At 41.4% G+C, this 15554-nt stretch overlaps 1 protein-coding gene across 1 annotated transcript in view; it reads right to left on the bottom strand.

Annotated features, from left to right (window-relative positions):
* Positions 1–15554, bottom strand: part of Ccdc192 (coiled-coil domain containing 192) — a 196256-nt gene that overhangs the window by 126180 nt on the left and 54522 nt on the right. The window contains 2 exon segments of the mRNA XM_038331481.1: positions 4373–4429; positions 6442–6573. Coding sequence (XP_038187409.1) covers positions 4373–4429; positions 6442–6573 — 189 coding nt within the window.

The raw sequence follows: 15554 nt of genomic DNA, 5'->3' as shown, positions 1-15554 counted from the left end.
AGTTTGACTATGGCCATTCCTTGCTTTATTGGTTTTTAAATGAGAATACAAAATAATGGTTCTTATAGTGACATCTTCACACAATGTCACTGTGCCTGCTCCCTCCCCCTGCTGCACTCCCGTTTATCTCTGTCACTGGTGTTCCTCTTCCTGGAAGTAGACCCCTTCTGTTTTCACTTCACACAGAGGGAAACACACGTAGCTAAAGCTGCACTGTACGCATGAAAGAATACATGCAATGGGTGGCCTTGCTTCCCACCCCTGCTCCTCTTATTTCCCTCTCTCTGCCTTAAGCCATTTCATTCAAATCTGCACAAGGCAGCGAAGAGGTTTTTAGGGAGACAAAGACAGGCCTGTGCTCTGCTCCCTGAGAACCCAGGTTTGGAGAAAATGCTCACCGCACAAAGCTACTCCATCATGGTGTCACAGTGCCATGGCGTGAAAAGAACACAGAAATATGAAAATACCAATAAAAGACAGATGACTTTTCGGTGAGGAAAAACTTCCTCCAACTAGCTGTCTTGATCAAGAATGAGAAAAACATGGCCAACTGGATAGTCAGACAGGTATTCCATGTGCAAAGAAATAATAAGCAAAGTTCCTAGAGACAAAACAGTATGGCACACTTCCAGGGAGGGTCACAGGTACGCAATGGAGATGAAGTAGAAAAGGGGTTCACACAAGGCTACACTTGGTCTCAGTGGTTCCTTCCCTGTGCCATAGATTTTGATGTGCCAATGTCTGACAGCTTGTTGCCCAAGCCCCCATTGATGACACTCCAACACCACTTGGTACTGTAAATATAAGTAGAAATGGGAGTTGCATTTTATTAGTAGGATCAGTCAAAAACCAAGAAGAGCAAAGAAGAGATGAGAGAGGACAAGGGCTGTGTTTGCAAGCACCATTCAGGATCGTCTTTGGGAAACCGGAAAACCATTAGGCAGTTGTCTTTGTTAGAGTTACTACTGCTGTAATGAAACACTATGACTAAAAGAAACTTGGAGAGGAAAGGGTTTATTTGGCTCCACTTTGCTGTTCATCATCCAAGGAAGTCAGACAGGAACTCAAACAGGGCAGGGACCTGGAGGCAGGAGCTGATGCAGAGGCCATGGAAGAGTGCTGCTTACTGGTTTGCTCCTTACACCTTGCTCAACTTGTTTGCTTATAGGACTCAGGACCACCAGCCCAGGGGTGTTATCACCCACAATGGACTGGGCCCTTCCCCATCAATCACTGATTAAGAAAATGCCCTACAGGCTTACCAATAACCAGATCTTATGGAGGTATTTCTCAATTAAGGTTTCCTCCTCTCAGATTTCTTTAGCTTGTATCAAGTTGACATTAAATTGCCCAGCACAGTGGCTAATTTACACAAGTGTACATTTAAGGAAGCTACAGTACAAGAGGAAGTCTAGTCTTTAGTGGGACCCTCAAATACCTAAAGAGGCTGAAGTTGATAACACAGAGAAACTCTTCTTATCTCTCCCTGTTATTTATTTCTTAATCTTCAGAGTTCTCAGAAATCTCAAGATCTTTCCATTTTCCTCCCAGAAGAACCTTCACTCTATCTACAAAGTTCTGTTACTACAGTCTTAGTTCCTTAAGCCCTTCTCTTCTCTCATAGATCTATCACCGTCAGAGTCTCTTACATTTAATTTTGCTTTCTATGCTCGATTTAAATCAGTCACCCTTCCTTTCCCTTCCCTTTTTCCTTTCTTTTCCTTTCCTCTGTCTCTCTCCTCCCTCTTATCCTAGAGCTTAAACCATTCCAAGCACGTACTCTGAGCTATGCATGTAGCCCTCACTTAAAGTATTTATACATAGATTTTTATCCCTTCTCTTCCCAGCTGACTAAATCCCATGCAGGTAAAACAAATGGGACAGTAGAATGATCTAAATTCTCATGTTAATTATTTGGGACCATTTACAATAATTAAACTGTATAATGGTCAGAAGGGGTAGGGAAGTGGTAGCATAGTGAAGTAGCAGGTGTAGAAGTCAGGAAACACGGATCTAGGCACAGAACCTCACAGCTGATTACACAGGGAGGAAGGTAGAGATGGCTAGGGTTTTAAGACTGCTTTTCAGTTGGTCTCTAGAAGAGTCTAATAGCAACTGTTAGTCACCATGGCTGGGGAATGAAACAGAGGGATGTATTCAAAATACAGACAAAGAAGATGACAAATCTGTCTTGCTGATATGGAGAGAGCAGCATGATGCTAGGCCACATAGGAAACACTGCTTTAATTTGATGTTAGATGCCAGCATCGCCCCAGCTATGTGCCGTAAAAATGGTCCTTATGGGCATTTCGAGAGACTAGCTATACATGGCTGATTTCTAAAGCAAACAAACCCCATTGCACCCTCTGCCCCAACACACATTTTTTTCTTTCTTTTCTGAGGAGGTGGTAGACCTCTGCTGAAGGTTTTCTCCAGGGATAATGTTTGAAGAAATGCACATCAAAATCATTTAGGGGTTTTCATCACAGGATGATTGAGACAGAAGGAACTTGAAGGAGATGGAGGTGGTTGTCATCTGCATAGGACTATGAGTTGAAGCACTGCTCAGGGATGATTCACTTCTAGGGCATGGAAAGAGGAAGGGACATTGGAAGTCACGCTTTACAGGACCTCTGACACCTCAGAGACAGAGATAGTACAGAGAAAGGAATCTGGAAAGACACTCAGTTGTGATGGCAAAATCATGGAGTATAAAAAGTAAAGTCTTTTAACCTGAGAAATAATGTCTGGCTTGTTAGGTTATATAAGAATTTGAAGCTGACATGATAGGAAGACACATGACCAACTCAATAAATACTATTATTAACAGTTTCCATTTAAACTTTCTTGAGGAATTAAAGAAAAGCCTTGATGAATACAAACTGGGATGTTGAATCCTAGCTACCAGACAACTTACTTTAGAAAAATCTAGAAACCCTATACAAAAGAACAGCGCCAGTTCAGAGGAGCCTAGGACAATAGCAGCACGGTGGGGGCAGACACTCTGGAGTTAGGAGACAGAAGTAGATACCACAGGGGTTTCCCCAATACACCAGTGGCAGGGAGCTTTAAAATCAGCCCACCATGGAGAGACTTGGAAGATAGTATCGGGATCTGGGGAGTGCATCTGGCTTCCTCCTTGCACAGGGATGTAGGTGACAGATTAATAGGAGCCTTCTTCCTCCCTCTACAGTCATTATCTGGCACCCTCAGGGCAGGCCTGAGGAGGAACATCTGCGACAGAGTGTTGAGCTAGTCTGCCACCCTTCTGTTAGAAGGGTCACAACGCCACAAATGCCGGCACATTCATTTTCAGTGTGGGTCAAATCAGTATACCCAACGTCAGAAAAAGATGGAGTTTAAGGATTAAAAGGTCTGTCCTAACACATAAGACTTTTTTTTTCTTCAGCACAGAAAGATGAGACAATTAAAAGGATTTTCCAAAGTCAGCTCGCCTCACAGAGTCAGTGGGTGGTCACGAGAACTCATTATCTTACTGTCTTTTCTACTTGCATTCTGAGCTGGTGTGAGGAACTTGGTGCTATTGAGAAGGGCCATTTGGCAGGGCTGGCCAGTATCCTTTATCAAGGTTAGCCCGTGCAGCCCAGATGGACGTACAGAAGACTAGGAGTACAACAAGCTCTGGAGACATGCTGAAGGTGTCAGGGGCCTTAATATTCTCAGGAATAACTAGGTGCCAGATGCATGGGCACAGGAGTGCAAGGGTAACCTGTCTGTTGGTGCTCGTTGCTTCTCGGCACAGACATGGGCTAAAGGGCAATGAATGAATGCTCCAGAATTTGCTCCAGGAATTCGTGAGATCTTCATCAAGGGAGCAATTGGACACCCATGCACTCTGATGTAGGGTTGCTTTCCCAAACAGCACAAGACTGGGGCAAACAAGTACACATAAAATGTACTGCTCAAGACTGGTTCAGAGGTTGGGAGCATTGCTATCAATGGCTTCTACAATCACCTGAGGCCTAAGCACCCAGCAAAGAGCGTCTATGGGCGGCTTGCCTTTGAAACATGAACTAAAGTTTCAGGATCTTTGTCTCAAATTCAAGTTCTATGTGTCATCACTGATGGCCACTCCAGTCTCTTCTCTGGCTTTCCTGGCATCCTTTTCTATGTTCAGTGCTCTTTAGATGAGCCATCAGATGGTTTTACCATCTGACCATATAGAAAAACACATTTTTTTTTCATTTTAAGCATCTGCAAGAATATGAACTTATGGAGAATTTATAAAAAAATACTGCCTTTTAACTTTACAGTGGATAAACCTCATTTATGACTTCTGACAAATTTCTCTTCATCTTCAGGATTACAGTGCTATGAATCATGGGATCACAAAAAGGAGGGAAACACTTACGTGGGCTGTAAGTTTCTCCTGGGAGGCTTTTACTTCAGCCTGCAGCTTCTCAATGCACTGGAAAAGAGAAGGGTTTAGCTAGACCCCAAAAGACAAATATCATATGTACACACTCATAAGTGGCTTTTAGAGATAAAGCAAAGAAAAACCTGCCTAGAATTCATAACTCTAGAGCCTGGACAACAAAGAGGACCCTAAGAGAGATATACATGGATCCAATCTACCTGAGAGGTAAAATAAAGACAAGATCTCCTAAGTAAATTGGGAGCATGGGGATCATGGGAGAAGGTAGAAGAGGAGGGGGAGGAAGGTAGGGGAGCAGAGAAAAACATATAGCTCAACAAAAACAGTTTTAAAAAAGAGAGAAGGGTTTAGAGAGCAATGCCTAACTCTTCCAAGTATCCCAGAGGCAAATGTGTGCCTGCTCTCACCCTACTGACTGACAGCATCCAGGTCTTAGCTAGGTGTTGAGGCCATCTGTACTAAAGAGATTATTTCTCTGTCTATGAGAAAGCCTGAGGGCAAAGCACAAGATATGTTAACTGCCAGGAAATGGTTAGGAAAAATGATAGCTTGAGGTGATGAGGTTGATGTTAGTGAGCGTGTGTGTGTGTGTGTGTGTGTCCATCACTTTATAAATTAAAAGTATTTGTGCTGGATAGTTTTGTGTCCACTTGACACAAGCTAGAGTTATTTGAAAGGAGGAACCCTCAGCTGAGAAAATGTCTCAGCTAAGAATTACCTGTCGAACATTTTCTTAATTAATGATTGATGGAGGAAGGCCCAGTAGCATTCTGGGTAGTGTCATCTCTGGGTTGGCAGTTATGGGTTCTAGAAGCAGGTTGGGAAAGGCATGGGGAGCAAGCCAGTAAGCTAATACTCCTCCATGGCCTCTGTCTTGACTCCCGCCTCCAGGATCCTGCCCTGTTTGAGCTCCTGTCCTGACTTCCTTCAATAATGAACAGCAATGCTGAAGTGTAAGCCAAATAAACCCTTTCCTCCCCAACTTGCTTTCAGTCATGGTGTTTTTGTCATTTCAACAGTAACCCTAAATAAGACAACAGGTCAAATTTTAAAATCTATTGTTAACTAAACAGAAATAAGTCCTCTATCAACTCCAACCCTGAAAGCCAAGAAATATGTGTACAGTTGACACCATGTCCAAAATAAATAGACTATGCAGTTAATATTTCCCCAAAAGATACATTATCAAAAATTTTATAAAATCTTCAAGTGTAACAAAAATTTTAATCTGGGAATGTGAATCAGGAAAAGAAGTTACCTTCATCAAATGTAAATGTTGTATTCACCCCCATAAACTCAAATATGAGCTTAATTTCTTTTTGCAGTGTTAAGGATGGAACGTAGACCCGTGTACATTCTAAGCAAATCTCTACTGTTACTCGAGATTTTAGGCTAAAGGCTTGAGCTCTGGAGCTCCCAATAAGCTAGGCCCAGGCCCCTATTCCAATAAAACAATTTAGAGAAATATTGGTTAAAAAAAGAGAAAGGAGAAGTTTACTTAATATGGCCATATCGGGAAGAGGAACAAATATGGGGTCCAGTGGACCCCAAGTCCAATTTTTAGATCACCAACATGAAGCTAGAAGGCAAGAACTCTGCACAGTTAAGCACTGGGTCAAGATGTGACCCTTAGTCCATCATTTCCTCAGCCGGCTCCGTCCTGCATGGTGGTCCTCTACTACATTAACTTGTTCATTTTAGAATGCAGCCTCACCCTTGCGGACAATTGCCCTCATCTGGGGCTGAGGTGCTTCTCCTCCCAGGGTTTGGTCTTCTGGAATCTTGGGTGACTCTAGGTTTAGACAATGTCTTATCTCTATGTCTCCAGCCAGAAACAGGCAGAGAATGAAGAAGGCAAGTGTCAGGTTCCCCCTATGCTTTTAGTTAGTCAAGACTTTTCGTAAAACCAGCTTCTAAGTGTCTGTTTCATCACCACCGAGTGACAGGTGCAGCCCATTACATGGGGACCTTCAACCCAGCAATGGCTTCCAGACTTGTCACGTGCGGTTAAGTCACTCCCCAGACACGACCTTTCCTTCACGTACCTTGTCTTTCTCAAGCACCATGTTTTCATAGGACTCTCCTCCAGCGCTCCTCTGGCTCACAGCCTGCAGTCGATTTTCCAGCAGGGAAACTTTCTCAAGCAGCTGCAGTTTTGCTTCTTCGGAGGCTGTAAGCTAAAGACACGTTTTCGTAAGGACGCCGAGTTCGGTGGTACTTTAAAGGCTTCCTTTAAAAGGCCAATTTAGGAAGGAATTGTTTCCCACTAATGTCTGCTACACTTTCCTGCCCAGAGCTTCTGTGGCATTCTCTACACATGGCAAATGAGAGAAAGAAGGGAATATTGGTGACTTCATCATTTCTAACAAGGGTAAGAGAGGTAAGAGCACAGGAACAACGCAAGGAGACATTTCTGTCTGTCGGTGTCTCAGCGCTCACCTCCGCTGTGTTCTGAGGTCCCATGGCTGGCACAACTGCCCCTGAAACCCAACTTGTAGTCATGTATAATTCTTGAAAGTTAACTCTTGAGAGTCTACAGCACGTCACAAAGTGTGTGGGCTCTGACTCACTTTAACACTTACCATAAGAGTAACAGTGTTGGAGGCAGAAGGGAATGGTGGAAGTTAAGTGTTTCAAGTGAAACTCTGACTAAACCCAAACCTATGCAAAAGCACAACCAAAATATCTCCTTGTGTTTGTTCAACTATTCGGATCCTTCTTGAAGGAGGGGGGTGTGATCGCCCTAGTCCCTCGGCGAGCCCCGACTGGTTCTTCATTTCTCTCACACAGCTCATTGTGCTGTGGCTGAAGCTCAGCAGTGCTCCCAAGGGTCGCCGGAAGGTTTGGAGAATTTTGTGTTCACTGCCACTCCCTGGTGATCTTCAAAGCATAGGTTACCTCAGAGAATCTCTTTCACATTACCCTGGATGTTTCTGCAAAAGTTACTCTTTTTTATTTTTGTCTTGAAAATCGGTGTTGTGGGACAGGTCACGGTATGAGGAGGGCAATCTGAAAGGAAATACTAGCACACCTTACACCACGCACTGGTTCTCCCAGTCTATCTACACAATCACTCGTTTAAGAAGTCTACTAGCTGTCACTCAACGCAGTCACCATGCCACGTGTTAGAGTCCCTAAGGTGTATACCCAGGACCAGAGGAAATGCACACCCCAGTAACTGTTGGTGATACCTCTCCGAGATTCCAAGTGTTTGGGGAGGTCCAATATGCTTTTATGGCCACTAGCACAGTCGAGTCTTGGGCACATGGTGGTTTGTGAATGTTGTCTGGCTTTTCTGGATCCACTTCAGTCTCACTAGAGTAGAATAGCCCATCATGTGGACTCCGAGGCAAAGCCTGTAGGGCAAAATCTCAGCTTTGCTAAGTGACTTGGGCAACTTGTTCAGCCTCTCTGGGCTTCATTTCCTTTTACACCGACAGTAGGGGAATATTACTTAATATGCAGGGTTTGAAAATTATGTGCATTTATAAAAGAGCAACACTCAGAAGGACATCTGCAAGATATTAAGTTCTGAGTATTATTATTCTCATTGTTGTTCTGCCTCCTCTAATTGCAGTAAACATTCATTGGAGTTTTAAGAGCATTTTTATTATTCTTTGAGAATTTCTAACACTGGATTTTGATCATATTTATTTCTTCCCCATTGCCTCCTAGATCCACACCTGTTTCTATGCCTCATGCAATTTTGTGTCCTCATTCATTATTTCTGAAAATATCCATCAAATCCAACTGGTGTGCTTATATACTTTTGGGGATGTGGTCTTCCAAGGGAGCTTGCTGGACTTACAATGGGCCACACCCTTAAGGACAACTAGTTTTCCCTCCCCAGAAGCTAGCTCTTTAGGTAGTGATGGAATTTCATGTCCCTCCCTCAACATGGTGGGATTTCATCTGGCTTGAGCTTGGGCACATTTTGTTCATGCTATCTTAACCTCTGGGAGTTCATATGTGTAACTGCTTTATTGTATCTAGAAAACATAGCTTCCCTGTGGTCCTCACTGCCACTGGCCCTTAACATTCTTTTTGTCCCTCCTTCCTCAATGATCTGAGTCATGGAAGGAAGGGTGAGTTTTATCTCTCTTTCACTAAATTGTATTTATTTATTTATTAATTTATTGTCATTATCAGAGAAAAACCTTTATTTATGGAACTATTTTCTCTCAGTTGGGTGCATTTTTTTTCCATATCCTTTCTGATCTGTAAAATATCTTGTTACTGCTTGATTGCTTTTCTTGCTAACCTATTTTCTATTTAGAGAGTCTTTATCCCTTTATTCAACAAGTACTTATTTACTCATTTGCTGCATAAATAAGTTTGTTATTATATGTAAGAAATAGAAGATAGCCGGGCAGTGGTGGTGCACACCTTTAATTCCAGCACTTGGGGGTGGGTTTGGGGTTGGGGGCAGAAGCAGATCGATCTCTGAGAATTCAAGGCCAGCCTGGTCTACAATAGTTAGTTTCATAACAGGCTCCAAAGCTACATAGAAACCCTGTCTCAAAAAGTCAAAAAAAAAAAAGAGAAAAAGAAAGAAAGAAAGAAAGAAAGAAAGAGAAAAAGAAAGAGGTTAAAAATGAAAACATTCTTACCTTCAAAAAAATCCTTCACATTTTAACTAGAAAGGTAGAGAATTTAAAGATAACTACAACTCAAGAGGGAGTTGTACAGATGAATAAATAATGAATAACTATGCCAATAATTGTTCATATTTATTATGGAATCACTATGTAGCAGACAGTCTGCAAAGCCTGTTATTTTAATTTATTCCAGTATCTCAGTCTAATTCCTCAAGAAGTTTATGCTGCTGTTATTCCAATGTTACAGACTATAGGTTAACTTTCAACCGGGCTGAACTTTGATGTGGGGTGTTCTCTTTTAGTTTTTCGAGACAGGGTTTCTCTGTAGCTTTGGAGCCTGTCCTGGAACTAGCTCTTGTAGAGCAGGCTGGCCTGGGGTGTTCTCTTATCTACCAGAAATGAACATATTGTAGTCATCCTACAAACATCAGGTGAACCAGGCACTTGAGAAGTCAGAGATAAACTACACCCAAAGCGCCATATTGATAAGATAGTGATGTGTTTTAGAGTCATATTTAAGTCATACTAAAATTAGAGGATGACAGATGAGAGGCTCCAGGAATTAATTTTGATACAAATAGCAATAGAGTTGACAAAAATTGCCAGAATTAGTCACTGAAATCGTTAAGAGTCCAGAAGAACACTTTCTGGTGTTCTTGATGAAGAAAAATATCGATATCCAAGGAAATCTCTCTCCTCACAGGCTAACTACAGAAATAGTAATGGGACTTTAGTGACCACATATGACAAGAAATACAGTCTCTACAAACTGCTGCAAAGAAAAAAATCACAATGGATAACTGTCTTCAGTGGGTAATAGCACCTGTTCTGAGGGGTGACAGGTAGGATCTGGAGCTAGAATTTCTACATTGCAATAGTTGGCATGTCCAGTTCTCAATAAAACTACTATCCTTTGAAATACAATACGACCTTTTTCTTTAGGGGAAACAAAAAACTCATTCGTAACAGCAATCTTTGTTTGGAATCCTAGAGAATGAATCCTAGGCTTTCGAACAACAACCACAAAAAAAAATCTTATGATTTTAAATGTGTTCAGAGAGGGGCTGGAGAGATGGCTCAGAGGCTAAGAGCATTGCCTGCTCTTCCAAAGGTCCTGAGTTCAATTCCCAGCAACCGCATGGTGGCTCACAACCATCTGTAATGAGGTCTGGTGCTCTCTTCTGGCCAGCAGGCATACACACAGACAGCATATTGTATATATAATAAATAAATATTTTTTAAAAATGTGTTCAGAGGTAAGAACAAAACAAGCAAACAAGAGTGCCTGTAAGGGAAATCGGGAGAATGATGTGTAAGTAAACAGAAAATAGCAAAAAGATTATAAAAGGGAGCGAAACAGAAATTCAAGAGCTGCTTTAGTGAAAATTCACTAGGAAGGTGTGGAAGAAGCTAGAAGATGGAAGAGTCAGAAAGCCAGAAGAGAGTTTTTTCTATCAACTCGGATGGGCATACATCTACCACAGTCTGCATGCTTAAAACAATGAGCACCATGAGACTATGTGAATCCCAGGTCTCTTCTATTTCCTACAAGAAAATCTTGTCACTCTAGATACTTTAGCTTCATGATTATCTCTAGGCCTAATTATTCCCCCCAAGGTTTAGGACTTCAACATATACACTCAGGACACATTCAGTCTTTCTTTCCACATAGAGCTGTCCTCAAATTCATGTTGTGCTTACACACAAATACATCTAATCTCAACAGCCCCCAAAGTCTTAGCTTACACAACCTCCAACTTCAAAGTCTCAAGTCAAATTTCATCAAACTATTTTCTAAATCACATATCAGTAAGACAGTTCGTCTAGAGGTACTGTTATTTTCAGGCTGGGAAACAAAACAATTCATATGCTTCCAAACTATAGTGATCAAATAGGCAAAAGATGAGCATTCCCATTCCACAAAGGAGACATGAGGAAAGAAAGATGATTCTACGCGCCTATAAGGCTTGAGAAGTATCCTCTGATGTGATGCAGTTTTGTTGGCCAGCGCTTCATCCTTTATAGTGTACAGTGTGGGTCATACCCCCAGGATTCTGCTGAGTAGAAGTTTCATATCTAGGGCTATGCTGCATAGGAGCCAGACTTTCAGAATTCTACCACATGAGTCTTGCTCCTAGGATTCTGCCGTGCTCGCTTGCACCTCCCTGGTTTCAGGTGACCCCACCACCATGGCTTATTTGGCTCGTTGAGACTAAGGACAACCATTTGCATGTGCATAACTGATTGTCTTCTGGAACCTAAGAAACCAGAGGCCCTCCCTTCATCCCATCCCATCTCCAGCTCTTGTAGCGGAAATTCTTGGTGTTCCTGTTAAGGGTGCTGAGTAGGTCTGCGGCTCACACTCATAACTATCTCCTTAAAAGATAGCTCTGTGCCAATACCCTTGGCATTCTCTGCAATGTAAATAAACGGAGAACTTTCTGCTATTTGCTTAGCAATTATATTTTTCAACTTGCTTATCTTCTTATCTGCTCCTTAAATATTTGGAACTCTTTTCAGGCAAATGTCCAGCTTCATCGCTGACATGTCTTACGTTTCTCACATCAGGCTGTGAACACATTCAGCCAGGATCAACTTTCCTTCAGTGTAAATACCATGTCCATCTTTTCTTCCTGTGACCTTGTTAGACTCCTTACTAATGTTCATAGGATGTTTCTTCTCTGGGAAGATGGAGGCTTTCTCTTTGGCTCCCTGCCTTTCTTTCTCAGTTCTCATCAGATTACCCCTGGTAATCATTTCCCAGTAATAACTACAACCCCTCCAGGACAGGGATCTAACTGAACCTTGTATACATCAGGCAAGTGCTTGGTCCCTGATCTACGCCCTTCCAATGTAATGTCCACGCAATAAGCATTTCCGTAAAGATTTCCAAGCCTCTACCTATTACTGAGTTCCAAATCTTTTCTATGTTTTAGGTACCTATTATAACAGCATGCCATTGTTTTTCTTTAAACAGTTTTAGGACCAAGAGCAATGGCTCAGCAATTAAAAGCACTGGCTGCACTTCCAGATGACCCAAGTTCAATTTTAAGTACTCTCATGGCAACTCACAACTCTCCATAACTCCAGGGGACCTCACACATTCTTTTGGACTCTATGGGCACTACATCCATGCAGTGCACAGGTATAGATAAAGACAAAACTCCCATATACACAAAGCAAAAGTAAATAAATCAAAAACATTTCAAAACTTCCATTTATTTATTTTTCTTGTCTGGATGTGAGTATAGGAGTATGTTTTAGTTAGTAGGGTTTCTGCTGATGTGAAGAGACATGACAACTATGGCAACTCTTACAAAGGAAAACTTTTAATGGGGTGACTTGCTTACAGTTTAGAGGTTCAGTCCATTATCATCATAGTGGGACATAGCAGCATGCAAGAAGACATGATGCTGGAGAAGTAGCTGAGAGCCCTATATCTTGCAGAAACAGGAAGATGTCTGAGACACTAACATGGCTTGAGTATATATGAGACCTCAAAGCCCACCTCCACAGCTACTCCAACAAAGTCACAGTTTCTAATAGTGCCACTCCCTTTTATGGCCATTTGGTTTTCAAACAACCACAGTATGCACATAGAGCTTAGAAGGAGACCAGCAGAATTCCCTTCTCTCCCTCCACCATGTGAGTTCTAGAGAACAAACTTACAGTCATCAGGCTTGGTGGCACTTTTACCTACGGTGCTGTCAACCTGTTCTACTCTCTATTTCATGACACCAACTTCTGTCAGTCATTCTTTTAGACCGTGGTAGCACGTACTGTGGACTGAGTGGCTTAAACATTTATATGTCACTGTTGCGGAGTCTAAGATCAAGGTCCCAGTTTATTCAGTGGTAAAGACATTTTTCCTCTTCCATCTTTTTGCTAGAGACTCACATGGTGAGAGGGAAAGCTTTCTTGTCTCTTTCTCCCCTTATAGGAGTAGTAATGCCACCATGGGCACTCCAATGACATTATCTGAACTTAATTGCATCCCAAAGGCCATACCCCACAAATACTATGAAATAGTGTTTTGGGATTCTGCATGTGGATTCTATGGGTGAAGGGCCTACATTCTATGATAATTGTATGTAATGGGGCATTAGGATTGTCTGGCAGGGGAACAGAAAAAGAGAGATAGGGAGAGAGAGAGAGAGAGACAGAGAGACAGAGAGAGAGAGAATGAAAATTCTAGAGGCCTATGGGATGCTATCATGTGGACTAACTAAATTTTCCTATTTTGAGGAAAATGAATATATAAAAGAGAATAACAAACTATAAAAGAGAATCAAATGGTTCACCAGAAAATTTCGACACAGACAGAAATAAAGCACAAAAAAGTCATAAAATACATAAACAGCAGAGCTGTGGGACAATGATCCTGTACTCTGTTGACATGGGATTCCCCTCTGTATGCTGTGAATACCATTGGTTAATAAAGAAACTGACTTGGCCTAATAGGGTAGAATAGAGTTAGGAGGGTAAAACTAAACTGAATGCTGGGAGAAGAAGGGCAGAGTCAGAGAGGAAGCCATGTAGTCTGACTGGAGAAAGACACCAGGACTTTACCCAGTAAGCCACAGCATCATGACAATACACAGATTAATGGAGATGGGTTAATTTAAGACATGAGTTAGCCAGAAATACGCTTAAGCTATTGGCCAAACAGTATTGCAAATAATATGGTTTCTGTGGCATTATTTTGGGCCTGAGCAGCCTGAAATAAACAAGTGGCCTCCTACAACACACTGTAAAGATTTGTTATTTGTATTTTAATAAAATTCTGATTGGTCAGTAGCTAGGAAGGAAGTAGAGGTGGGAAACCAGGCAGGAAGTAGAGGTGGGGAGATGAAAACAGGAGAATTCTGGGAAAAGGAAAGGTCAATTTGCAGTTGTTATCCAGCCACAGAGGAAGCAAGATGAGAATGCCTCACTGATAAAGGTACCAAGCCAGATGGCTAACATAGACAAGAATAATGGGTTAAATTTAGATGTAAGAGTTAAGCCAATAAGAATCTAGAGTTAATGGGCCAAGCAGTGATTTAAGTAATACAGTTTCTGAGTGGTTATTTTGGGTCTGGGAAGCCAGGAAACAAACAAGTGGCTCTCCTATGTGGCCAGATGGCCAAGTGGTGATACACAGATTAATAGAAATGGGTTAAATTAAGATATAAGAGTTAGCTAGAAATATGCTTAAGCTACTGGTCAAACAGTATTGTAAATAATATGGTTTCTGTGTGATTATTTTGGGATTGAGCAGCTGGAAACAAACAAGTGGATTCCTACAACACAACAAGATAATTGAAATGCATATCTCATTACTCATGATAGTTATCCTTTATTTATATTTTAATAAATAAAGCTTGCCTAAAGATCAGAAGGGCAAAGCTAAGCCACTAGAGATCAGGCAGTGGGGGCATACACCTTTAATCCCAGGATGTGGGAGACAGAAGCAGATGGATCTATATGAGTTCAAGCCTACTCTGGGCTACACAAAATCAATGCTAAAACAAATCCAGGTGGTGGTGGCTCACACCTTTAATCCTAGTACTAGAGGGAATAAAAATGGGAGGAGAGAAAGGCTTGGTCTGCTTGGTCTGCTTAGTCTGCAGTTGCCTAACCTTGGTAAAGGTATATTTCTCTAGTGGTTTGGCTGCTTTGTTTTTCTGAACCTAAACTCTGTCTATGGCTTTTTATTATGCATGCTACAACTCATAACCCTGTAAGTATAAATGGATTCAACCTCCCAATTAAAAAAAAAAAACTAAAAAGAGATGTGATCAAACAGTATGCTGCCTACAGCAGACTGACTTGATACAGGCAAAAAGTGAAAGAAGAGGTACTATCTGCAGACAATAGTCAAGGGAGCCTGAGTGGGTACATTAATACCAAATAAAACAGATGAGAAGGCACAGCTTCCTACTATGAGTCTGTGAGATATCTCAGTGAATAAAAGTACCCACTGCCAAGCCTTAGCACATGAGTTCTAACCCCAGAGCCTACCTATAGGAAGGAGAAAACTGACTTCCACAAGTTTTCCTCTGACTTCAAGCAAACTGTGCCACACACATATACACGCACACCAAATAAATGTCATTAGATGTTTTTCATAGTATCAGTTTAACTTGTTATTATTAAAAACAAAGAAAGTCATTGTACCTTAATTAACAAAAGTATCATTTCATCAAGAAGATTAGCACATTATAAATGAACCAACCAGGGGTGCAGAAACGTGTGAAGCAACCACAGCAGTATTTAAGAGAGAAATTGTGGTTTGGCAAGGTTAGTGAAAAGGCAAACCATACAACTGAAACAATGAGAAATACGCACCTGAAATAGGAAGTTTTTTAAAAAATCAATTTAGAATAGCATACTGAAAATGCTACTTAGTAATAAATTTAACCAAGGTGGTGAAAGACTGGTACATTGAAATTACAAAATGCTACTGAAAGAAGTTAAAGAAGATCTAAAAACATGGAAAGACAGTCAATGTTCATAGATTAAAAAATTTAATACTGTTAAGGTGCCAGCTCCCTTTATATATTAAATGTAACCACTAC

This window comes from Arvicola amphibius, chromosome 5 (genome assembly GCF_903992535.2).
Source record: "Arvicola amphibius chromosome 5, mArvAmp1.2, whole genome shotgun sequence".
Classification (NCBI taxonomy): Eukaryota; Metazoa; Chordata; class Mammalia; order Rodentia; family Cricetidae; genus Arvicola; species Arvicola amphibius.
Note: the sequence above shows the minus strand (reverse complement) of the source record. Positions and strands in the feature narration are given on the sequence as shown.